The sequence below is a fragment of the Lagenorhynchus albirostris genome, chromosome 16, assembly GCF_949774975.1.
Source record: "Lagenorhynchus albirostris chromosome 16, mLagAlb1.1, whole genome shotgun sequence".
Classification (NCBI taxonomy): Eukaryota; Metazoa; Chordata; class Mammalia; order Artiodactyla; family Delphinidae; genus Lagenorhynchus; species Lagenorhynchus albirostris.
In genome coordinates this window covers 53079819-53104707 of record NC_083110.1, presented here as the reverse complement: position 1 = coordinate 53104707, position 24889 = coordinate 53079819, and the positions used below count along the sequence as shown (strand labels likewise).

The window sequence follows — 24889 nt, the reverse complement described above, 5'->3', positions numbered from 1 at the left end:
AACGGATTGCAGGCCACAGTGCCATTCGAATCCAAGTACACCACAGTGGGGGTCATGAAGAGTCTCCCTTGTTTCCAGCTTCAGCAAAGGAGCTGGATTTCTTTAAAACAGTATATTCTTGTCCTTGGATTTACAGTGCCAGCCCGTATGAGAGGACTGATTTGTCTTCTTAAGTCATATGCCTGCCTTTCTAGGAAGCAGTCCCCAGGTGCCTGAACGATGCCCAGATTATATGAAAAAGACTAATCCCTGTTACATTTATAGCACTTTTTAGTTTTCAAAGCACTTTTCATTCATTATTTTGTTTGATTTTTACACTGAACCCAGGAGGTAATGCCGTGTGGGTGTCACTTATGTCCATTTTACAGATGAGAAAACTGGGGCTCTACAAAAGTAATTTTATTGGTCCTGGAAATTGTAAAGCAAATTGCTTTTGAGGGATGATTTAAGTTTGCAGAAAGAGTAAAGGATAATTAGTTTAATTGATAATAGCGGTGGGTTTCTGTACTGTTCTGGGTCCTTTGATATACATGTTAGAGGGAAGGGTTTGAAATACTTACAGTGGTGTGAATTAATTGATAAAAAGTGCATTCAAGGGCTTCCCTGGTGGCGCAGTGGTTGAGAGTCCGCCTGCCGATGTAGGGGACGCGGGTTCGTGCCCCGGTCCGGGAGGATTCCACATGCCGCGGAGCGGCTGGGCCCGTGAGCCATGGCCGCTGAGCCTGCATGTCCGGAGCCTGTGCTCCGCAACGGGAGAGGCCACAACAGTGAGAGGCCCGCGTACCGCAAAAAAAAACAAAAACAAAAACAAAAACAAAAACAACAAAAAAAGTGCATTCAAAACAGATAAAGCTGACTCCCACTATAGCTCCCATCTGTCCGTAAGAGATAAAGGTCGGTGAGTACCCGAAAGTCCCCGTAAAGTAGCCCTTGATTTCCAAGAAACTCCAGAGTCATGGGACAGGACCTTTGCCTCCTGTCACCCTCAGCCTGGTGCCTAGAGAGTTTCAGGCGGCGTAGCTGGTGCTGGTCAGGTCAAGACAGGTTCTAGTCTGGGGGTCCAAGAGCCAGGACAGTAGTCCTAATCTTCACCACCTGCTGTTCTGGCTTCAGGGGGTTGGTACTTACTGGTATAAAGTACTGCAAGTGAAGCACTGGCAGTGTACTTAAGTGTTACTTCCCCCAAGGAAAGTAACTTGTTCTTTGGTCCGTCACAATACAAAGGATCCCAGATCAAGCACTTTACAGTGTTAGCTCATCTAATCCTCCAGCAGATGCAAAGGGAGAAACCATTATCATCTTGATTTCACAAAAGCGGAAATCAAGGCTCAGAAAGGTTAGGTAACTTGTCCAAGGTCACACAGCTAGTAATGAGGGGAGCCCGGCCTGTGTGCATATTTTCTGCCGAATCAACAGAGACTCTGGCATGAACTGTGTGACTCTGGCAAGGCCAGGGCCTCTCTCCAGACCTTTGTTCGTCACCTGCACAACAAGAGGGGTGGACTAGGATGTCTCCAAGTTCCTGTTCAATATTCTTGGCCTTCTTTGATCTGCTATTATGTTGTACTTGCCGCCGAAGGTTCTTTCGTTTGCCACCAGAGGGCGCTCTGCTCCCAAAGCAGGAGGCACTGGGGAACGCTGAGTTCCAATTAATAGTCGCCCCCTTAATTGATAAAATTCTGGCCAAGAACAAAAATTCGTGTGCAGCTTTAGCAGAGGGAATTTGTGGAATTCCTAACAAGGCTTTCCAAATAAGAAAATTACTTCAAGAACCCCTGTTAGAATCTTTGCTGTTCTCATGGGGAAACTCCTCCATCACGTACCTCCTAGGGCTTTTGTGTGGTGGGGACCTTGAGAGAATCAGCGCTGGGCAGTTGGTGAGTGAAGGTAAGCAGGCCACCTGCACGTTTCCCAAACAGCCCCCTGTGCTTCTCTACCTTCCCTCCCGATTCTTGCCATGTCCCCATCCCGCTGGTAATATTTACTAAATGTTTTCCCTTACGTTGATTCATTTTTCTCACTTAAATAAGTGTACTCAGAAGAGAAGCTTTGTACTTCCCTGGTGGCGCAGTGGTTGAGAGTCCGCCTGCTGATGCAGGGTACGCGGGTTCGTGACCCGGTCCGCGAGGATCCCACATGCCGCGGAGCGGCTGGGCCGCTGAGCCTGCGCATCTGGAACCTGTGCTCCGCAACGGAAGAGGCCACAACAGTGAGAGGCCCACATACCGCAAAAAAAAAAGGGAAGCTTTTTATCACTATTATAAATGGAAAAGCATTATTTTTGTAACATGTATGAAAATAAACACCTTTCTAGAATATAACCTCCATGCTTAGAATCAGAGAGTTTTGTTCTGTTCCATGCCCAATGCCTAGAAAAATGAGTTACTTAGTAGGCACTCAATGAATATTTTTTATTATATCAGTACAAAGATATTCATCTACATACTACCTAAATAATCTTGAATATCATACTCGGGAAACACTGGGGCAGTGGAAGGTACTAGGAGAAAACTTGGTGATTTGGGGATTTAAGGCTTGTGAACATGACCTGCCATGTGATGTCAGACCATGAGGCCTTTCTCAGTGAGAGTAGCTGCCGTCCACTCCCCACCCCCCATTTCCCCAGCTCACCTTAGCCAGCAACTCCAGATGTGACACGTGTACATATACCTGAAGCCCTGTCCAGCGTATAACTGTTTTCAGCCTGAACTGTCTTTTGGTTCCAGGATAGGCAAAAAGTCTTCATCTGCCACTTCACATCCACTAGAATGGCTCTCATTAAAAACAAGCAAAACAAAATAACAACAAAAAAAAAAAAGAAAGGAAAAAGAAACTAACAAATCTTGACAAGGACGTAGAGAAACTAGAACCCTTGTGTACTGTTGGCAGGAATGCAAAATGGTACAGTCACTATGGAAAACAGTACAGTGGTTCCTCCAAAAAATTATAGAATTACCACGTGATCCAGCAATTCTTCTCCTAGGTTTATATTCAAAAGAACTGAAAGGAAGGACTTAAACAGATATTGTATAGCAATGCTCATACTGGCTCTATTCACAATAGCCAAAAGGTGGAAGCAACCCAAATGTCCATCAACTGATGAATGGATAAATAAAATGTGGTATATTAGATGTACAATGGAATATTATTCAACCTTCTAAAAGGACAAATGTCACAACATAGATGAAACTTGAAAACATTATGCTAAGCAAAACAAGCCCAAAACAAAAGCATAAGTATTGTATGATTCCACTTACATGAGGTACCTGGAATAGGCAAATTCATAGAGGCAGAAAGTAGACCTGAGGTTACCAGGGATGTGGGGGAGGGGAGTGTGGCGTTATTGTTTAATGAGCACAGAGTTTCTGTCTGGGATGATGAGACAGTTCAGGAAATGGATAGTGACGGTGGTTGCACAACTTTGTGAAAGTAATTAATGCCACTGAATTTTACACTTACAAGTGGTTAAAATGGTGAAATTTATGATACATATATTTTGCCACCAAAAAAGAAAAAAAGCTTTCACCTGATAAATTGGAAAAGCCTTTCTTGGAAAAGTCACTTGTGTTGAGAAGGTTCTGGGTCCAGCGGATTGATTATAAATGTCTACAGGGTAGGGGGAGTGGTGGCATTCCTGTCGCGCATCTGTGTTCCCTGCGGGCTAACTTCCATAAACTGACTCTCAAATGGGGAAAGTAGCTCTTGGGTCATTGTTGTAACTTGGAAGGGTTCTTTTGACCATTCGGACTTCTGAACTCCACAGGTGAGAGGATGAGCCCAAACACTGACAACAAAGGGAGCTGCTCAGACCCTGAACAGAGCGGCAGTGACTGATGCCTGGGGGCTGGTGCCGAACTGGAGACCTCGGCCCAGCTCCGGAGGGCAGCACCCCTCAGCAATAGCCCCTGATGTCAGGTAGGAATGTGGCCCATTGTTGCCATGGATTGTTTCCCGAGAGAAGCTATAAATCCTTTTTTTTTTTTTTAATGTACTCTATCAGGTTTTAAGCATTGACCACTAATTTTAAAATTTCTTAAAACACAGTGAAGGCCAAACAAGATACACCTATGGGCTGTATTTGGCCCATGGGCTGCCAGTTTTTACCTCTGTCATACATAAAAAAAACTTCTTATTCCCCCTTTGACATTTTCAGCGTGCACAAGAAGGCTTGGGAAGTTCATTTCCAGAAGTTCATTCCAAAAACAGGCTCTGGGAATTCCCTGGTGGTCGAGTGGTTAGGGCTCCGTGCTTCCACTGCAGAGGGGGCAGGTTCCGTCCCTGGTCGGGGCACTAGGATCTTGTGCGCTGCACCGTGCGGCCCCCCAAAAATAAAAGCTCTGGCTCCTGGATCAGCTACCCTTGTTGCTGCTTATAAAACATGATGTACTTTCCCTAGTCTCTGTGCTGGAACCACGAATGTGGATCTAAATCCTCCCATTCTTTAAAACAGTAGAATAAAAAAGAATGAAATTTTGCCATTTGCAAAACATAGATGGACCTGGAGGGTATTATGCTTAGTGAAATATGTCAGACAGAGAAGGACAAATACTGTGTGTTAACACTTATGTGTGGAATCTAAAAAATAAAACAAATGAATGAATATAACAGAACAGAAATAGCCTCACAGATACTGAGAACAAACTAGTGGTTAACAGAGGAGGGGGTGTGGGCAAAATAGAGGAAAGGAATTAAGAGGCACAAACCACTAGGTATAAAATAAATATGTTACAAAGATGTAACATACAGGACAGGGAATATAGCCAATATTTGATAATAACTTTAACTGAAGTGTAATGTATAAAAATAAAGCAGTATATTGTACACCTGAGACTAATACAATATTGTAAATCAACTATATTTCAATTAAAAAGAAAAAAAGAAAAAAACCTGCTGTGTTCCCTCCTCCTCTGTGAAGGCCTCTGGCCCACAGGGCTCTCCTACTTCTAAGCCCGCATTGCCCATCCTCCCCTCTAGGTGGCAGCACTGCTACCGTTGTGCTGACCAGCCATTGCTCTCTGGCATTGTCGTCTTGTTCATTTTCCGCTCTTGTTTTCCAGGTCTCTCCTGGAAAGAGACTGTTATGATGAAGGGGAGATCTGGATTTTGGACATCGAGACCTGACTTCCCTTGATGCATGATTCCTCCCTCCGCCTCCCCAGGAGGCCTGGGCTCCTTGCTGACTCCCTGGCCTCAAGGCTGACATTTCTTCGGTGACAGACGTGCTGAGGGGTGCTGGGGGGTAGACCTCGAGGCCACTTGAACTTGGAGAGTGGACCAAGCACGGAGGAGGGCCTGGGGCCTTGGGTTCTACGGGAGCGGCTGTGCCCTAAGAAGCTACAGCTCCCAGCCTCCAATGGTCATAGCCCTTCCAAGAGGAACGACCTCTACCCACACCCACCTCACCTTACACACACACACACACACACACACACACACACACACACACACACACACACCCCGTCACATGGCTGATTGGACCCATAATGCACACCTGACCCAAAGGCAGCGCACGTATTAGCTGGAGAGCAGCCAGTGACCAGTTGGCCTACATGAAACTGGCAAGCTGACCCTATCAGATTCTGTCTTGAGAAATAGAAGATTTCAATAGGAGATTGAAGGACTGTTGGGCTGTAGAAAGAGAGAAGCAAGGTGGGCATGGGAGCCCTGGGAGTCAGCTCTGGCTGTCCCTTCCAAGGAGCGGTTCAGGGGATGCCCAGCTGTGCTCTGCTGTCGACCCTTGGGCTCCTTGAGATCTTTGTTCTTCATGCTCTTTATGCCTAATGTGGTATCTAGAGGAGCTTTGATTCAAACATCCTTCTCCACCGATTTGCTCACCTGGTCCCAGGTGCTGCTTGGCCATTGGGTTTGGGGCCCAGCACCCATGAGACAGACGTGCTCATCCTCGATCCTTAGGGCGCAGCTGTGCTTGCCTGCCACGTGTTGCTATGAGTCCATCTCCCAGATGCTGCCTGAGCCCAGCCACAGAGCGTTCTGCTGAATAATCCGGAAGAGGAAGGTGGGTGATGATAACCTCACTGTCATGGACCAGCACGCTGAGCCGTGAAGCCCTGATGGGCACTGGAACTGCTGACCAGGAGAGCACGCATTCCCCATGTCCCCGCCATCCCTCAGAAGCCAGCTTTGGCAGGGGACCTTGCCTCCATCCTCCTGGCACTACTGCTCCCATTTCCTTCCCTCCCACGGCTTCCTCCGTGCTCTCCTCTGGCCCTGCTCCCCCGTGTATGGGCTCATGGTCACCAGCTGAGCAGAAGAATCCCCTCCCCAGCTTCTATTGGCACTTCCAGATTTATCAGGATTAAAAGAGATGCTTTATAGGAAGAGAAAAGAATGTAAAAGAAACTAAACATGTAACTGTCTGAAGTAGCTCGTATTCATGGGCCCAATTCCTCACCCTCCCTGCATTCATGCCCTTTGCGATACATCCCATTGTGACAAAGCATAACGCCCCATCTCTGGAGGCTTAGCTACGTGACCGGCTTCAGCCACTGGATATTAACAGACATGGAAAGAGTCTTGAAAAGCACATGCACGCTGGGGTTTGCTTGCTCTCTTGTCTCCGCTGTCATCGTTGAGAAGGAGAGGGCCAGGTTAGCCCGCAGGTCCCTGGAGTAGGAGGATGGACCCGAGGAGCAGAGCCCCGCCTAGCTCAGCCAAACCCCCAGGCTGTGTACAGATCTGTGTTGCTTTAAGCCACTGAGTTTTGGGGTAGTTTGAATTTGGGGCAATACTAGCTCATATACACCCCACCCCCAGGTTCCAGCACCAGGAAGGGAAGGAGACTCCTTCCCTGTGCCCAGGGCGGGGCATCAAGCTTCTCTATGGGGTCCTGGATCTCGCCATCTCCTCTCCTCTGAGGGGGCTGGAAGGAAAGGGCAAGGATCGTTGTGAGGCCTCCCAGCTCTCCAGCAGGCTGAGGACACAGAAGCAGCTGGAACAGATGGCCTTTCGTGTCTCTTCAAGGCATGGAGTCGATGCCTTCCTAGAGAAGGCATGACGTCCAAATGGGTCTGCAGCCTGGGAGTTCCAAAGGCTGCCTCCGTTCCCTTGGGTGCCCTGAGATGAAGAGGGCAAGAGAGATCATCTCCCTGAGAGAGACTCAGAGATGGTGGTTTAGGAAATTGTGCTTCCTTCTGAGTGAAAGCAGTGAGAATACATCCCATATGTGGCCTTGTGCCAGGACACCAAGGGACACAGCTCCAGGTGACAGGGGAGGAGCAGGCTTTGACCTGAGCTGAGAGTCAGGACTCAGTCCCCCTCCTCCAAAAGCTCCAGGAGGGAAGCACAACCCTCTCTAGAATCTCTGATCTTCTGATTAAACCTGTTTTGCCCCTGAAGGTAAACCTGAAACTCTTTATTCTTTCATTTTCTTACATTTTTGTTTAAGAATAGTTTAAAATATTTGAGTGAAAAACAAAAGACTCCACCATCTTGTGTTCTCCTATTTTTATTGGAAATATACAGAATTTCAGCTACATTGTGGGCATAGTGGGCTTTGATGAGCTTTCCTGAGAACAAGCCACCAATTACAACACTGTTTTTGTGGCAAATGCATTGTGAATCCTAAGTAACAGTCCCACAAATGGCCTATTAGAGCATAAACCATTACCAGGTGGGGCATGATCATGTTTCCCAAACTATTTATTTCTAGAAGCAATCTGCATTTCAGTAAGACGTAAAGAATCCCAAACTTTCCTAAAGCATCTTTCATTATAATATGAAGCATAATTTATCTAACCTGAAAAAAAAAAAAAAACCAGAAAAGAAGTCGACCACTTTTTCCTAAGCATTTCTTTCCCATGGTTCGATGTAATCCAATCCCAGATGTGCAAAGATTTCTTCTTCACTTCCTGCTTTGAGAAACATCCTCTGAAAGCATAACAAGACATGTGTGCATTCAGATATTTTTGTTAAGCATCTCGATGCTGACACAGTGAAAATATAACTTGTAGAACTGTTTTGTCAAAACAAATCACTGCCAAAACACATTACCCTGCTTCTGAGGATAGAAATTCATCTTACCTGACTTCCGTACTTTTTGTATTTTCCCACCCCCCAAAACTTAATAAGTTAAGGTAAAAGGATGACAGCCTTACATATTCAACTAGAGGCATTATTCTTCCTACGGATCTGTAGTTCTTAACCACAGTTGCTCATTAGAACTACCTGAAGGAGTTTTTTTAAAAAAATGTTGAAAACTGAGCTATACCCCAGTCCAATGAAGTCAGAAGCTCGGAGAGGTCTTGTCCTCCATCTGTTTAAGGGGGCTGGGAAATTCTCCTGTGCAGTCAGGATTACATACTGCTGCCATTGGTAAGGAGGAGCGGTGATTATAGGATACTTGTGTATGCTGGGGCCTCCTCCTGGCCTTCCACCCCTGCCCCGCTCCCGCCAGCCTCCCACCGCATGATCTCTGTTAGAGCAAGCACCACTTCTCCTCCAGCCCTTCTTATTATAGCACAGCGTTGGGCCTGTAGGAGGCACTCGCTTATGTTGAACTATTTGTTACATGTCAATTTGTAAGTCTTCCTACATCGTGTTATGTGAAACTGTCTCCACTCACATGCTAGACCACTGAGGCTTTCCTGCCAGCATCCACAGCCCTCTCTTATGACAGCAGCACCTTGATTTTTCTTTGGGAAACCACTCCTCCCTACTCTCAGTCTCTGAGGGTCAGGTGGGGCTAATCCCACCTCCAAGGAGGGGCACATGACCCAAGCCTGGCCAATAAGAGCCATGGAAAAGGGTTCAGGGATTGGCACATGGCCCAGGCCTGGCCAGTGAACATCAGCTAGGGCTCTTGCTGGAACTATTAGGAAGGAAGCTCTTTTCTGAAGGGGTAGCTAAGCTAGAAGGATGGAATTCATAGGAATACCCTGCCTGAGAGTGAAACCAACACTGAGGGAAATTTGCATGATCACCTTGATACAGCCACACCTGAAGTCCATGTTATCCCAGATGCTACAGTATATAAGCCAAATTCTTTTCTTTTTTCTGCCATTTCCATTTTGTATTCGGTTTCTGACACTTGTGAGACAGCGCTAACTAAATACACCTCATTTAGACTATAAGCTCCTATAGGGTAAAAGCCATTACTTCTAGTTATTTTGTGTCTTTTTCCTCCTCAGAACTCTGTTTAGTGTCTTTGATCACCGTAGGAAGAGTAGATCTTGGCACTTGTGGACTTAGTTGAATATTTAACTCTTCCTAATTCATACAGTAATCTATCATTTTGCTGAGGCAGCATTTGGACTACTGCAAGGCTAGCATACCAAGTGAGTCTCAGCTGGTGTGTGAGTCTAGCTGACTGCTCATCTACATCTCAGGGCAGCTCTGTTGCTCTCCTTCTTGCAGTGGACTCTCATTAATGACCTATATGATCACTCAAAATGCTAATTCTCACTGCATCTGAGGGGTACTTGAGTGATATTTGTGATTTGGGGGGATCCTTAGTTTTCTTTGGAGTTACTCATTGCAGTTACCAAGGATATACCAAACTCAATTAATATTCACTGTTGGACTGGTTCTAGGGGCCCAACTAGCCCATCATCTTTGAGTCCAAAGCCTCTGAGGTGCATTCTGGGCCAGGTGGGGGCTATGCTCCCATCAGGATCTTCCCAGCTGCCCTCAACTGTGATCTGTGCGGACAGGGCACTCGGGCAAAGGAAACTGAACCTGGACACTAAAATTAGTTCTGGAAAAGCACTCAGGGAGCCAGCCTTGGTGATGAGGATCAAAGAGGCCCATCTCAGGGAGACAGCTCCACCTTGGTCTTGTCATATAGAGCGTGGTTATCCAGCACCATCTTCCGGTCGTGTGTAGCATAGCGCCGGAGGTCTCTCTCAAACTGCTGGATAAGAAATAATTAAAATAAATTACTATCAGGACTTCCCTGGTGGAGCAGTGGTTAAGACTCTGCGCTCCCAATGCAGGGGGCCCGACTTCGATCCCTGGTCAGGGAACTAGATCCCACATGCATGCCACATCTAAGGAGCCCATGTGCTGCAACTAGGGAGCCTGCCTGCCGCAGCTAAGAACCAATGCAACCAAATACATAAATAAATTTTTTAAAATAAATAAATAAATTACTATCAAGTCTAGAATGTCTTCGGTATTATGTGTTTAGAGATATTTAAATCCCAATACAGGAAGTCCCCTATATACAAACGAGTTCCGTTCTGAGAGCACATTCGTAAGTCCAATTTGTTCGGTAAGTCCAGCAAAGTTAGCCTAGGTACGCAACTTACATCGTCGGCTATATAGTACTGTACTGTAATAGGCTTATAATACTTTTCACACAAATAATACAAAAAAAACACGAAAAATAAAACATTTAAAATCTTACAGTACAGTACCTTGAAAAGTACAGTAGTACAGGACAACAGCTGGCATACAGGGGCTGGCATCGAGTGAACAGGCAAGAAGAGTTACTGACTGGAGGAGGGAGAGGAGGTGGGAGATGGTAGAGCTGAAGGATCGTCAGCAATAGGAGACAGAGGGCAAGCTGCGATTTCACTCATGCCTGACGCTGATGGCTCAGGTTCTGGTTCCTTGCTGGAACCAGATGCACGTTTGCATCTTTGAAAGTTCACAGTTTGAAGGTTACTATGTAGAGGACTTACTGTAATGAAATGTCTACCTCCACTAAACATTCTCCAAGCAATTTTCTCCCCCAGGGCAATAGTCTACGATGACAAAGCTCCATGCTCACATGCACACACTAGACTGTAAGCTCTGTGAAAAAAGGAACCTGATTTGTTCTGTTCATAACCATATTTCCTCCTCAAATGACACCTGGCACATAGATGTACAGCAAATATTTGCTGAATGAATACATGAGGATTGTGAGGATCGTGTCCAAAATAATACCTGGTCCAGAGTAAATGCTGGATAAATAATACTTGGTGTTGTTTTTTATTTGGAATATCACTCATATAAAAGAGGATGAGGGGTTAGGAGACCCAGATTCCAGCCTGGATTTTGTTCCTGTCTGGCTGTGCATCTCTCTGCAAGTCACCCAGCCTCTCTGAATCTCGGTTCAGAGGGTGGAGGAAGCGCATGAGTAAGGTCCCCTCTGGCTGTAACATCCTCTCATACGAGATTCTGTAAAACTGATGGTCTGAGCCACCTGCCCCAGAGTAGCATCTCCTATGATCAGGGTGAGCTCGGAGGCTCCAGGGAGCAAAACCTGCAGCCTTAGATAGAGGACAGGGAAACCCTGGAAAAGGAGGACAATGAATGAAGTTGTCGTTGAGGTTAATTTTCCTAAGAAGCACAGATCTAGAAATGTTGTCCTTTCCATGTGGGATTAGGGAGCAAGGAGGGAATCATTGCGCCCTCTAGTGGCGAGTATGGGAAAGCTGGCAGAGACTGGGAACTGCCCTTCCTCACCTGGCTGTGTGAAGACAGACTTTCCAGCCAGAAGTTCTTTATAAGGGAGTGGAAGAGAAACTATGGCTGTGGAAGAATCAGGGTGAAGCAGATTCTGGGTGCAGTAGCTGCTGGCCTGTGAAAGTACAGGAGTGTTGCTTAGCACACGGCCTCCTACAGTCCTGGGCCACTTGCCTCCTGTCCCCCCAGCACTTAGAGCAACGGCTCCTCACACTGGGCGTGGGGGGAGGCTGGAGAGGATGGGGTAACAGGTGCAGTGAGAAGCCCCCCTTGGCTCCCCAGTTCTGTGTGGTGAGAGATCTATGCCTGGACTCCTCTGCTAAATCCTCAGGAGCATTTTTCCATATTCTGTCAGGAATTATAATGATGTCTTCCATTTGAAGGGTAATCATATTGACTCAACCAATATTTATTGAGCACCTACTATGTGACAGGTGTGTTCTGGATGCTTGGACTATAACAGAGAACAAAACAATGATGTCTGCCTTGGTGAGGCTTGGATTCAACAGGGGACACAAGTAAGACACAGTAACAGCATAAGTAAATTACATGATATGTTAAAAGGTCATGCTGCGTACAGTGCAGGCCTCATAAAGGAGGTAGAATCTGAGCAAGGACTCGCCCAAGGTGAAGGAGCTAGCCAAGTGGACTCTGGGAAGAGCACACCGTGCAGAGGGAACAGCTAGAACAGAGGCCTTAGGGAGGGGCGAGCCTGCCTAGTTAGGGAGAGAGCAGTGGGGAGGAGTTCAGAGAGATGAGGGTGTGGGGAGACCACACAGGGTCTCATGGCCACTGGAAGGCCTTTACTCTGCGTTGAATGCGGAGCCCCTGCCAGGTTTTGAGCAGGAGAGTGACCCGATCTGACTTATGTTATGACAGGATCACTCGGCTGTAGGGGGCAAGATACCAGTCAGAACAGCTGTGGTCATAATCCGGGCAATGATATCCTAGTTAATGTTTATGGAGAGCTTACCCTGTGCTGGGTGCTGGGCTGATTTCTTGCTTTATATTAATTTCTGATCTACTCTATTATCACTAGTATTTAACAGCTTCTAAAAGAGTCTAACAATACTTCTAAAAGAACAGTATTAAGTATACAATTAGCCTCAGAATTGTGTTAAGATGAAGGCGCTGTCTAATTAATCCTCATTACAACCCCGTGAGGTTGGTACTGTTATTAGTCCCATTTTTCAGATGAAGAAAGGAGGCCCAGAGAACCTAAGTAATTTACCCAAGGCCACACAGCCAATGATGGAGATAGGACTCAGACTCCTGAATCCCAAAGCTCAGGTTCTTTACCCTGGACAGTTCTGCCTTCTGCTTTACAAGCTCTTTAGTTTCTCTCAACAACCCTGTGAGATAGGCAGGGCAAGGATGGTGTCTTTTGTTTCAGATAAAGAAAACTGAACATTGAGCAGGGGCAGTGATACTACAGTCTGGCTGTATCACTGGTCACAACACACTTCAGAGGTTGGCCCGTGCGTGCTGCATACAGTTGTGCAAGTTGTGCACTGCAAAACTCTAGAGGGCGCCATTCACTGTGTAGTCTTTGTAAATATGCATGTTTCTTATGACAATTTTCTGGGAAATGGCAGTAAGGTATTTTAAGAAAGAGATGCTTTTTAAAGTTGGCAAAAGGGGGCCATTTGGGCTAGTAAAGAGGCTGGGGTAGCCTAGGCATCTAGCCACCATTGTCCATGTGTTTCCGGAGGAGAGAGTGTACCTCCTCTAGCATCTGACACAAACGTGGACAATACTCTTGAAGGAATCTCAGCCAATAAAGTCATGCTGACAAACGGCACATCTAGTTTGAAGAAATATGATTCAGAGGAAAACAAAAGCTTCTTTTGTTTGTTTTTTTAAACTAATGAAGTCCATACCCAGTCCAGAAATTGCACTGTACTTGGATGGTTCTAGAAAAACCTCAGCTTAATGTGTCCCAGTGGATGCATCCTACTCAAGAAATCTTTAGGGCACAAGATCCAAAGGAAACTTTGTCAACTTAGTAGATGAGACAACCTGGTAACTTAATGACCCCAAACTGGGGTGAGATTAATAGGTGAAGTGGCTTAAGAACATTTCCCAGGTGCTGAAATCTTTGGGTTAAAAGGTGAAATTAAATTTCTAACCTACAAAATTTTAGACCAGATCTAAACCTGGTCACCCACTAACATGTATCCACCTGGGGACAAAACACATCGCGTTCAGCGGTCACATAAGCGGGGGCGTAAAGATGGTAACACAAGTAGCTACCGTTTGCTGAGCCCTTACCACGTTTAAACACACGCATCTCATTTAACCGGATGGCAAACTTGGGAGGTGGGCGCCACTATTATCCACAATATAGATGGGGCAAGTAGGACTTGAAGAGGTTATAATTTGTTTAAAGTCACCCAGCTAAAAAGTGGGAGAGCTTAGTGCTCTGTTAGTGCCCTGCAGAGCCAATAACAGTAATTTCTGAGAACTCTGAGAAAAGAGAATAAAATGTGCTGAAGAGACGCCCATGTTCAAAACAAAGTGAACAAAGAACAACCATCTCTGCCAACGAATCCTGTCTGGCATGACCTTGCATAACGCTGGGCTTCTTTTTGGAACTCTCCCCTTTCCCAACAGACTCTGTTCCCAGAGACGTATGTCTATCAAACAAAGTGCATTATCATGTATTGTTTCATCAGCTTTCCTAATTTTAATGAATGAAAGATGCCAGCCAACGTTTTTGATTAGGGTAAGAAGCTCTAGTGCTGAGATCCTGTGCTGAAATGATTCCGGCTGAAAGCAAACTCACCTGACATTTAACTCAAGGTCGAGGACAATTAATTTCTACGTCATTTATCATATAAAATCCTTTAACAACTCATGTCACTCAAAGCAACAGCCAACTACGTAGGAAAACAGTGTGGGGTGTTAGCTGGGAGGGTGGAGCACAAGCTAATGGGACGAATCTCGGGCGCCATGTCTATGAATATCACATGATGGGAGCTGGGAGCTGCCACTCTGCGAGCACTGGCCCCGTGCCTGGCGTGGTGCTGGGGGCTTTGCCAGCTTCATCTCACTGGATCTCTGCAACCCAGGGAGGTAGAGGCATTTTTGCCCTGACTTTCCTGATGGGAAAACTAAGTCTCAGAGGACATGGGGAACTTGATGGAGATCACCTAGCTCGCAAGAGTCAGAGCAGGGGCTTGCGACCAGGTCTGGGATGAGCCACATTGTGCCCTTAGCCACCAGACTGCTTTCTCTGCTTCCATGGTTCTCATACTTTAGCTGCGTCACCTGCAGGGTTCTTTCAAACACAAATTGCTGGGCTCTTCCCCCAGAGTTTCTGATTCAGAAGGTCTGAGGTGGGGTGGAGAATTTACATGTCCCCTGTTCCCAGGTAAGACTGATGCTGCTGGTCAGGGGATCTCTTTTTTTTTTTTTTTTTCTTTTTGTGTGTGTGTTTTCAAAGCCTATGCAAGCCTTAACTTCTAGGTGGTATTGCTTCCTCTATATGCAGTCACCCAAGTCCTACTGATTATACCACCTAAATAAGACTTGAGAGTCTTTCTTCATCTGCCCTTCCCGGCCATTACTTTAATTTAGATCTTTCTCATCCTTATCTAGACTATTGTGTTAACCTCCTAGTCTAACTCAGTAGATGATTCAGATCATTTAAATAGTTTCCCTGTTACCTATAGGTTAAACTGTAAGATCCTCAACATTTATAATCCATCCCCACATTCTATTACCTGCCCACTTCCATATTGTATTACATTATAAATCCCTTGAGCGTGGGGACCAGTATCTTTGTATTCCTTATATTGTGAACATAATAACTGCTCAGCCAATAGTTGTTGACTTAATGAAGGAGGCAGGCTCTTGGCTTGGCAGTTAACTATACTTCTCTAGAATTAAAATGAATTACTCTGTGTAGTAGGAATAAGAAGGTTCTCTTATTTTCATATATTAATAATTCACACATTATTATTTTATGGTAGTAATGTCATACATTCCTCCAGTAATATTAATTTGGATTAATACGATTTTAAGCTATTACATGCAGTTGTTCTGAGTTCCTGTAGAATTGTCTTTTTTTTTTTTTTTCCCCAGAAGGGAATTAATGAATTGAGACATAACAGGAGCAGAAACACTTGGTTTTGGACATCCGTTGTGGTACAAAATAAAAAATTAGCAGTCATTGACTCCTTGTTAGAAACTTGACTCCTAGTCAAAGATTTATAAACTTTACCTTGTGTAAATAAGTCTGTAATCATAATCATTTATGATGCTCAGAATATACCAATGATTCATGAGCCACTCTAAGGGAATCGTGTAACTGGTATAAATCCGTACTTGGTTTTGTTTTAATTTGCAACTTTTCTTCTTAAAGTCTTTTTTAATCTAAAGTTTTGATGGGTACACTGAAACACGGTAAAAATTATTGACAGTTGTGACATTATTTTTAACAAAAATGTTTACATCATAAAAACAAGTTTCTTAGATTTATTAGAAGGGTAAGATTTCATGACAGATGAAATATTTAAGATATGCTTCATTTAATATATCAGTAAGTTTCACTAACTACATATTTTGTGTTAATTCATTTATTTTTTTAAATTGAGGTATAGTTCACATACAGTAAAATTTACTGTTTTGTAGTGTACAATTCAGTGGCTTTTAGTATATTTATGAAGTTGTCCAACTATCACCAATCTGTAATTACAGAACATTTTTATCACCCCAAAAGAAATCCATGCTTGTTAGCAGTCACTTCCTTTTCTTCTCCACCCTACCCCTGGCAACCACTAATTTACTTTCTGTCTCTATGGGTTTACCAATTCTGGAGATTTCATATGGATTTATACAATATGTGGCCTTTTGTGTCTTGGCTTCTTTTTTTTCTGTGTGTGTCATATATTTTTTTTAATGTTTATTTATTTATTTATTTTCTTATTAGTCGTCCATTTTATACACATCAGTGTATACATGTCAATCCCAATCTCCCAATTCAGAGGGGATCTCATTTTGAGAATAACTGTTCTAAATGCATCTGTCTCAGGTGACCATGTGCAGGTGGAATGCCCTGATTTAGAGATTTCTGGCCACTTCCCTCTCTCCTGTCCACCCCCTCCCCCTTCCTTGTCCGTCTCCCCCCCATCCCCACCCCCACTGCCATTGTCTCTCCCCTGGGCCCAGGTAGACCCAGTCTACCTCTTCTGGAAAGCTAAGACCATCCCACGGATACAGGTAGCGCTTACCCGGGAGCCAGTCCAGCCCAGCAGGGCAAAGGCATATTGCTCGTAGGGGCACATGACCAGGTCCACACGGATGGCCTTCCAGGTCTTTCCTTCCTGTTGGATGGACTTGTCACTGTCCACTCTCTGATGGTGCAATTTTAAAATCAGAAAGCATTTTTGAAAATGATCTAAAGCATCCACTTGTCTGCTTGGCCCCTTGAACTTTTCAAATGTCGACTCCACAAGGTCACAGTATAAAAGTAATCCCTGAAAATAAGCAGAAAGACATCAGGAAGAGTCCCTGATGCAGAGGGTCAGAGATTTCATATTGGGCTCTTAATGAACGCTCTTAAAGAAAGCTTTGCAGATTTAAGCAAAACGTGGGTGCGTTTTGTCCTTGCCTTGTGAGCCCACCTGGCGACACTAGCAGAGGGAGCCATGGAGTGGGTGTGTTACACTCCCTCTGCAGCAGAGGAACTTAGCGATTAGAGGGGCCAAGCCAAGGCCACTTCATGGCAAAGCTGCCAGAGAATCTACGCCCGCAAGGTCTGACGGCTGACCAGCGTTCACAAACGTGCCGCATTCCCTTAAGTACAAACCAACTGTGAACAAAAAGCCGTGCCGTTTCTATGCGGTTGTTCAGATTTAGTGTCCCTGCATAAAATACTGACGACTAGGTCTACTTGGCCCCAAAGGTTGTGGCTCAGGCTCAGCCGCGTTGGGGCCTGATGACTCACTCTTTCTAGGGAGCACTTTGAGACTGTTGCTCTGCCTGCCTTGGAGACTCAGACAAAATTGGTGGCACGTCACCGAACGTCGCCTAGTCAGAAAGTTACGCCCAGCAAGCTGCCATCCTCCAATTTATCTGCTCCGTGGGACTTCCTCACAGCACAGGGCAGATGTGGGGTAGGTAAAGGCAGAGCTATGCAACTAACTGCTGAATCTGAGTATCAACTAGAAGAGCAAATAACCTGAAAATAATCTAGTCATAGCTATTAGGGTGTATGTTCTGTTCTCGGATTCTTTAGGTCAGACATTCTCAAATATTATCATCAGGCGCATTTGGAAGGTTTGTTAAAGCACGGTTTGGGAGGTCCTGTCCCCGGAGTGATTCGTGCGGGGGCGGGGCGGGGGGCGGGGGAGATGAATGTGCATTTCTAATAAGTTCCCAGGTGGTGCTGATGCTTCTGATCTAGGGACCACAGTTGGAGCATCACTCGTTCCATTTGCTATTGTTATTAGAAGCGCTTGGCATTTCCTGCGCAATCCACCCCCACCCCCAAGAGACATTGTTTCAATTCAACTCAACACTTTGAGAAGGGGATGCTTTTCCTTTTGCTGATCTCAGAAGAGGGAACACTTGGCCCTTCAGTGCCTCTCCCAGAAAAGGCATGAGGAAGAACCGGCGCCGTCTGAAGCTGGGGTGGGGAGTGGGGGGTTGTGGGGCAGCGCTGATGTCAGGAAGAGCCTCTGGTGCAGGAGGCAGGTGTTGCCCTAGGCAAATCTAACAACCACCTCCGGGAAGACACAATTCTGCTTTTTAATGAAACTTACTAAGATTAGTCAATATCACAACCTTTCGTGTCAATTTCAATTATGTAAATCTGAAAAGCGAGCTATTAAAATATCAAAACAGTCTTACTTTGAAGCCAAGTTTGTAACTTCCCTCCCCCCTTTAAAAAAATTCACAAAGCTGGCTTCCTAAAAGTTGTAAACTGTGTTTGCACTATTGCCACGTGGTGGTGACACTTTGGCTGGTCATAGATACACGGGCCACCCACCAGGCAGGAACCCAAACTACACCCAGCCAGCCCTCCCCTCTTTGGGGTGAATTGCTGGTGGCCAGTGGAGTCTTCTGGATGGCACTCTCCCCCCAAGATCAGTATTTCCAAGCTCTTTTCCTCCCCTTCTCCCACGGAGAGGTCTTCTACGAGGCCCACATGTAGATTCATCTGATAGGCAACTGAAAACCATACCCATTGGCTGTTCATTCGTTCTGCAGGTGTTTTAAAACATCGTATGTGTATATGCGTGTGTCGTGTAAGCATGTGCTCGAGTGTGCCTGCATGAGATACAATCATTTTAATCTGGAAAGTGCAGATTTTGGTAAGAAAGGCAGGGGTGGGAGTGAGGTAGAGGTGGAAGTTAACCATGATTCACAACAGAGGTGCTGGGGGCAGGCGGGGGCTGCAGGGGTGTGGACAGAGCTGGTGCCCGATTGTCAGCAAGGGAAGGGGAACAGCTGCTCGCCTTCTCCCCTGGGTCCCCTCACCCGGCACAGTGCCTGGCTCTCCGGCAGAGTTCAGTATACAGTCGTGCAGGAGAGATCATGACTACAGCCACTGTTTAATAGGCATTTATCAAGCCCTGCACTAATTCTCTCAGTTAATCCTCCCATTAACAAATGAGAGAGGCTTGCTATCCCTGTTTCACAGATGAGGAAAGAGAAGCTAGGAGAGAGTCCCAGCTCCTACAGCCAGTACATGGCAGGGTCGTGCTTTTAAAATCCTAAATCTAAAACCCGCGTGCTTAACCTCTGCCTCCACCAGTGTCTGCCCATCTCTTTGCTTGGGGACCAGCAGTATGGCTGCCTGGCGGCCGAAGACAGACCAACGAAAATGAGGCTTCTTGTCCCCATCTCCCAACCCTATCCCATGTCGTGCTGGGACAGTCTCAGAGCGTGGGGAGGGTGGTGACTGTATACCAAGGTCAAATAGGTCCACCCTTGCCAGAGCCCCTGATGGGGGTCCAGGCAGCCGTGTCTCCACCCAGGCCGTGGCTGGCAGAGCCCCTCAGGGTGCTGTCTGTCCATGAGAATCTTTCAGCTTTCCTGCTCGAGTGGAGAAGGAGGGCCAGCCTAGGTTCGGCTGACTCTTTCTCGTCCGGCATTCCCCTGGCTCAGCCTATGACGCTCACGCTCAGAGCTCCTGGCTGTCTGGATCCCCGCTCCTGAGAGAGGGGCCTCGTGGGTGAATTTGGATCTGGTTCCAAAGTTGGGTCTTCAATTCTGGTACTCCTGGCACCAGAGTCGTGTGTTTCTTAGACTAACTGTGTCTGAGGTCTTCTTTCTCCTGTGTGTCAGGGAGATTTGTCCACACCCAGAAGATGCTAAATCACTCAGGAAAAATGAAGCTGTGCTGGAAAAACACCAGCCCCAGCCTCCTCAAGCCGTCCAGGCCTACGGGTTCCTAGCGAAGGGCCCTCTGGTCTCCTCAGCGCTCTCACTGGGGTTGGGCAGGAGTCAGGGCCCTGCAGGTGGCTCTGGCCACAGGGTCATCCTTAGTTCCCTCCACTGGGCAATATGCGGCCCGGGGCAAATCCGATCTCAGTGGGTGGGGGCTCCTGAGCCATGACCTCTGCTGGGCCCAGCTTGCCCTCATTAGCTCACTTCTTCCCATCTCAGCACAAAGTCAAGGTGGTTATTGACCAGCATAGAGTTCAAGGCAGCCCCAACACCTCTTGGGCTGATTTTATCCTAGTCTTAGCCCCACCCCTAAGCTTGCTCTACCCTGGTTCACACCTCCCAGGTCTTCTCAGCACACGCTGTTCATTTTGTTTAGGGCTCTGATGCCTCCGCACATCCAGCACAGAGACAAGCCGCCCTCGGCCCCTTTGGTAATAGGACGAGTGTGTATACACAAGCTCACAACCCGGACTCTAGGACCCAAAGCAGGTACGTCTCGCTGCATGTCACTGGCACTGTGTAAGCTGTTGCCAACAACTGAGAATCAGTTAGATGATCGTTACACATTTCCAAGGTCAATAGTGTGCCAAATCCAGCGGTATTAACATAATTCTTGAGTGCCCAAACATCTACTTATGATCTTGCTTCTTACCTTTCTTTCCCATAAGTTTATCACTTTCGGCAAAAGTTGTTGCTCTTCATCCTCTGTCGATCCTGGGCTGGTAATTAAAAAATCGACATCATGCCCAGTCTTCTTACGCCTGATTTTAAAAATTGTATAAAATTGAAATGAATTAGATTTTTAGCTCTCAATTTAAAAAAGCCACCTGTGTTTCTATGCCCCATGCTTAAGGTTTGCAACACAAAATGCTCATGATGTATCTTTTAAACAAAAGATCCTTGGTTACACAACTCTCCTCCTTGCAAAATAAATTTATGACACAGAAAAATTAAAAAATCATATACGGTACGTATATGATTATGTACATGTGGGTAAAAATGGCAAAGATTATTTCTTCTCCACACCCACACGTGCACACACTCCCACACACTAGAGACAAGCTGGACAACAAGCAAACCAAGAATTATATTCACGTAACATGAGATAGGGTTCTTGCAATTACGACATAGACTAAGGGCATTTTCTTGGATTTGATCTTGTCTTCCCACTTTCTCCGTCACCTCCACAGCCAACAGCCACCATGTAAGAGGTAAGAGGACCACGGGGAGAGATGGAGAAGGGTGTGGGAGGGAAGGAGTCTCTTTCTGAAACGGGGCTTCAATAGCCAAAAATTGCACACATCTCTGTGAAGAGTTTATTTATTCACTCATTGACACAACCAATATTTCTCAAGTGCCTACTGTGTGCCAGGCACCACGCACTGGCTCTCACTGAGCACTAAGCTCCCGAACCTTAGTGGGGAAACACGCATACAAACAATTACTTGACAGCTGTCCAGGGAGAACTGAGGAGGGGTGCCTCGCCCAGCATGGGGAGGAGGGAGTCAAGGAAGGCTTTCTGGGGGAGGCATCTGAATTGAAGCTTAAAGGATGAGGAGAAGTGAGCCAGCTGATGAGTTGAGGGAAACAAGCCCAAGCAGAAAGGTGGGACGGACCAAAGTCACAGAGGCGAGAAAGAGCTCCGTGTGTGCTGAGAATGACCAGCCACCTGGGGTTGCTGGAGTGAAGCATGAGGTGCAGGAGATGAGGCTGCAGAGAGAAGCTGGCGCCAGACCCCGGAAGGCCTTTTGTGCCCAAACTCCTGAGCATGGGGAGCCACTGAAGGTGTTAGAGCAGGGGAGGTAAAAGCAGCCGTCATCATTATTTACCTCCGGAATCCTCCCGTCATGGTGACGAAGGCATCAGGCATAAATGCCCAGACGGCCTCTTTAACCAGCACACCGACTGCCTCTGCTTCGGCCCTGGTCACACAGCTGACAAGGTCTTCATAATAGAGGAATCCTGAGAGGCCATTGGACAGGTCAATGGAGAAAGGGACATATCTCGTGTGAAATGACCAGCCCTCAGTGAGAGGGGATCCGTCCCCACATAGAGCTAACGTGGCCACAGACATCAATGCCAAACTGTTCCACAGAGACCGAGTGATCTGCGTTCTCTTGGTTGTGAATTTTTCATGTTAACAATGGCTCTTTGCTTTCTGACTGAGAGACTTACAATTTCCTGACTAAGGAAGAGGCAATATTCCATATCCTAGAACCAAGCTGTTCAAATCTGACTTCCTATTGAAGAACCAGCCCTCCTGATCAATAAGCTGTGCCCTATTATTTTAAAAAGATAATGCATAAAGATTAGGGGTGGGAAGATTTGGGGTTGCACGGTTATAGATGAATTACAGAATTGAAGTCAAGAATAGGAAGGCGGGGGGCTTCCCTGGTGGCGCAGTGGTTAAGAATCTACCTGCCAATGCAGGGACACGGGTTTGAGCCCTGGTCCGGGAAGATCCCACATGCTGTGGAGCAACTAAGCCCGAGCGCCACAACTACTGAGCCTGCGCTCTACAACCCGCGAGCCACAACTACTGAGCCCACGTGCCACAACTACTGAAGCCTGCGTGCCTAGAGCACGTGCTCCGCAACAAGAGAAGCCGCCGCAATGAGAAGCCCGCGCACCGCAATGAAGAGTAGCCCCCGCTCGCCACAACCAGAGAAAAGCCTGTGTGCAGCAACGAAGACCCAACGCAGCCAAAAATAAATAATATAGTTAGTGTGGGGGCACTAACTATAATGAAAAGATTGATAATTTGGATTTCATTGAATATAAGAACGTATATTCATCAAAGGACATTATCAAGCAATGAAGAAACACGCTACCAACTGGGAGAAGATATTTGCATTTTATGCGTCTGACACAGTGCTGGTGGGGTGTCTGCTAGAGCTAAATCAATAGCTATTCAGCCTCTGACCCAGCAATTTCACTCCAAGGTGTATGCACAAGAGAAATGAGGACATATATCCCCAGGTACAAGAATGTTCATAGCCAAAACCTGGAAATAATTCTAATGTCCATCAACAGGAAATGGGTAAATAAATTATGATACCAATGGAAGAAAAATTGCTAAGAGGGTAGATCTCATGTTGTGTTCGTACCATATTTTAAAAAATCAATTTAATAAAATTAAACAAATCATGTATAAATGTGAAAAAAAATGAACAACAATGCTCCATTTGGCTCTTTTTTGATACAAAAATTTCATCATGGCTGATATTCACAGTACAACTCACTTGGTAACCATAAAACTCCTGTGATTACTCAGGATGTACCTAAACCAAAAGTCATGATTAACAGCAATTTCTTTAAGGACATATGCAGGTATCAGGAATGAACATGGAGATAGTTTAATAATTTGTTGACACCCATGAAAGCAACTTAATTGGCTTTCCTTTTGGGTATGATAGGGAGGTGAACTTATTACAAGAAACTTATTATCCTGTACAGTGTTACATGTGTGCTGTTATATTTCAGAAACCAATGTGGCATGTGAATCCTCAAGCCTCAGGGAATTAAAACCAAGTATGATTATAAGTAAAACTGAATCAGGGTTTCACCCCTGGATCATACTTTCAACATGTTCAGTTAGCTTACCCTTGGCAAAATGCTAAACTATTCCCATTGACAAGTCCATTCATTGTAGCGCTGCTACAAGGGACACATAAAGCCTGGGTTTTTCAGCTATAAGTATGACAGGAAGGCATTCCTCGAGTTCTACATGAAACAAAAGCATTAGATAGTCGGATGGCCATCACTGATGGATTGAGAGAATAATAGCTGCTTCATTCATCTGTCTGGAAGAGCCCAAATAGGAAGAGAAAAATCCAGTTTACAAAGCTGGGGAATTGGGAGCTACTTGGATCCCAAGAGCATTCAGTGTCAGTTGATAAAGGTTTTCATCTAAGGGAAATACGGCATTGCCTCCCATTTTCTCTCTATGTGTTGACAGCCCTTACTATCATTCTGAGCCATGTTTAATACTTATGTATATTTTAATACTTACGTATGTATTTCTATGGCAACTCTAGAGCTGGTGTACATCACGCTTATTAAGTGTGCACTTTCAGAAGCCCAGAATATGAATGTGGGTCTTTTTTTTCCTTAGGCTCTTTTAGTTCCTATGTGGCATCTTATAAACCTTATTAGCAATTTTTCGGAGGCTAGCAACTTAATGAAGTTGGGGAATTCTATGGTAGTGTTGATGTGAACCACCAAGAATTGATTTCTTCCTCTCCTCTTGCTTGTTTCTTTTCATCACTTAAACAGAAGATAGCTGTTTTCTCTTTTCTTTTCTTTCTGGTCTCCTCTTGTAGAAGATTCCCTTACTTTCATATTATTAAAAATGTTGACAACATCCTTATTCTTTCTTTCTGGCCTCCTCTTGTAGAAGATTCCCTTACTTTCATATGATTAAAAATGTTGATGACGTCCTCATTCTTTGTAACTCAGAAGCCATAGTGCTCAGAACTGTGGCTGTGACTTCCTTTCAAATCGCAGTTATATTGTATTTCTATTGCATATTAAAAATGAACATTTAAATCATACGATTTTTGACCCTGTTTTTTGACATTCCTTGATTGAAAAAAATATACCAGGACCCTTCATAAATAGAAGTGATCAAGCCATCTTCAACCTCCGTGAGGCCCTGCCAGGCTTTCAGATGCCTGTCTCTACACTCTTCTGGGTTAAGGAGTCCTGGTTGGGTAGATAAATCCCTGTCTAGATTTCCACTATTTCCCTTCTATGTCCTGGTTCTTACAGTTTCTAAAGCAGATCCGTATTTGTACCAAGCAACAGCTCTAGTTCGTTCAAATATTCTTTACTCCCCAACCCTCCAGGTCAACTTTCTGTCTTGGATTCCTCACCCATACCTCTTACCCAGCCAGGACCCAAATATCTGAAAGGGTCAGTTCAGTAAGAACTAGATCAATGGTGCAACCAGGTTTGACAGCAGGATAAAGGAATGACAACAGCCCTCATGCAGTGTATATTTGCTCTGTGCCAGGCTAAGCGCTTTGCCTGCAAGATCTGATCTGTTCCCCACTTACGTACTGATGTTACCTCCCTTTTATAG

The 24889-nt window shown here is 45.6% G+C and overlaps 1 protein-coding gene across 1 annotated transcript in view; it reads right to left on the bottom strand.

Moving 5' to 3' along the window:
• Positions 1 to 7800: 7800 nt before the first annotated feature.
• Positions 7801 to 24889, bottom strand: part of DNTT (DNA nucleotidylexotransferase) — a 34475-nt gene continuing 17386 nt past the window's right edge. The window contains exons 7-11 of the mRNA XM_060126561.1: positions 21636 to 21768; positions 20459 to 20567; positions 16644 to 16889; positions 9785 to 9868; positions 7801 to 7887 (exon numbers count right to left, since the gene is read on the bottom strand). Of these exons, the coding sequence (XP_059982544.1) occupies positions 7801 to 7887; positions 9785 to 9868; positions 16644 to 16889; positions 20459 to 20567; positions 21636 to 21768 (659 nt within the window). The remainder of the gene's footprint in view (positions 7888 to 9784; positions 9869 to 16643; positions 16890 to 20458; positions 20568 to 21635; positions 21769 to 24889) is intronic.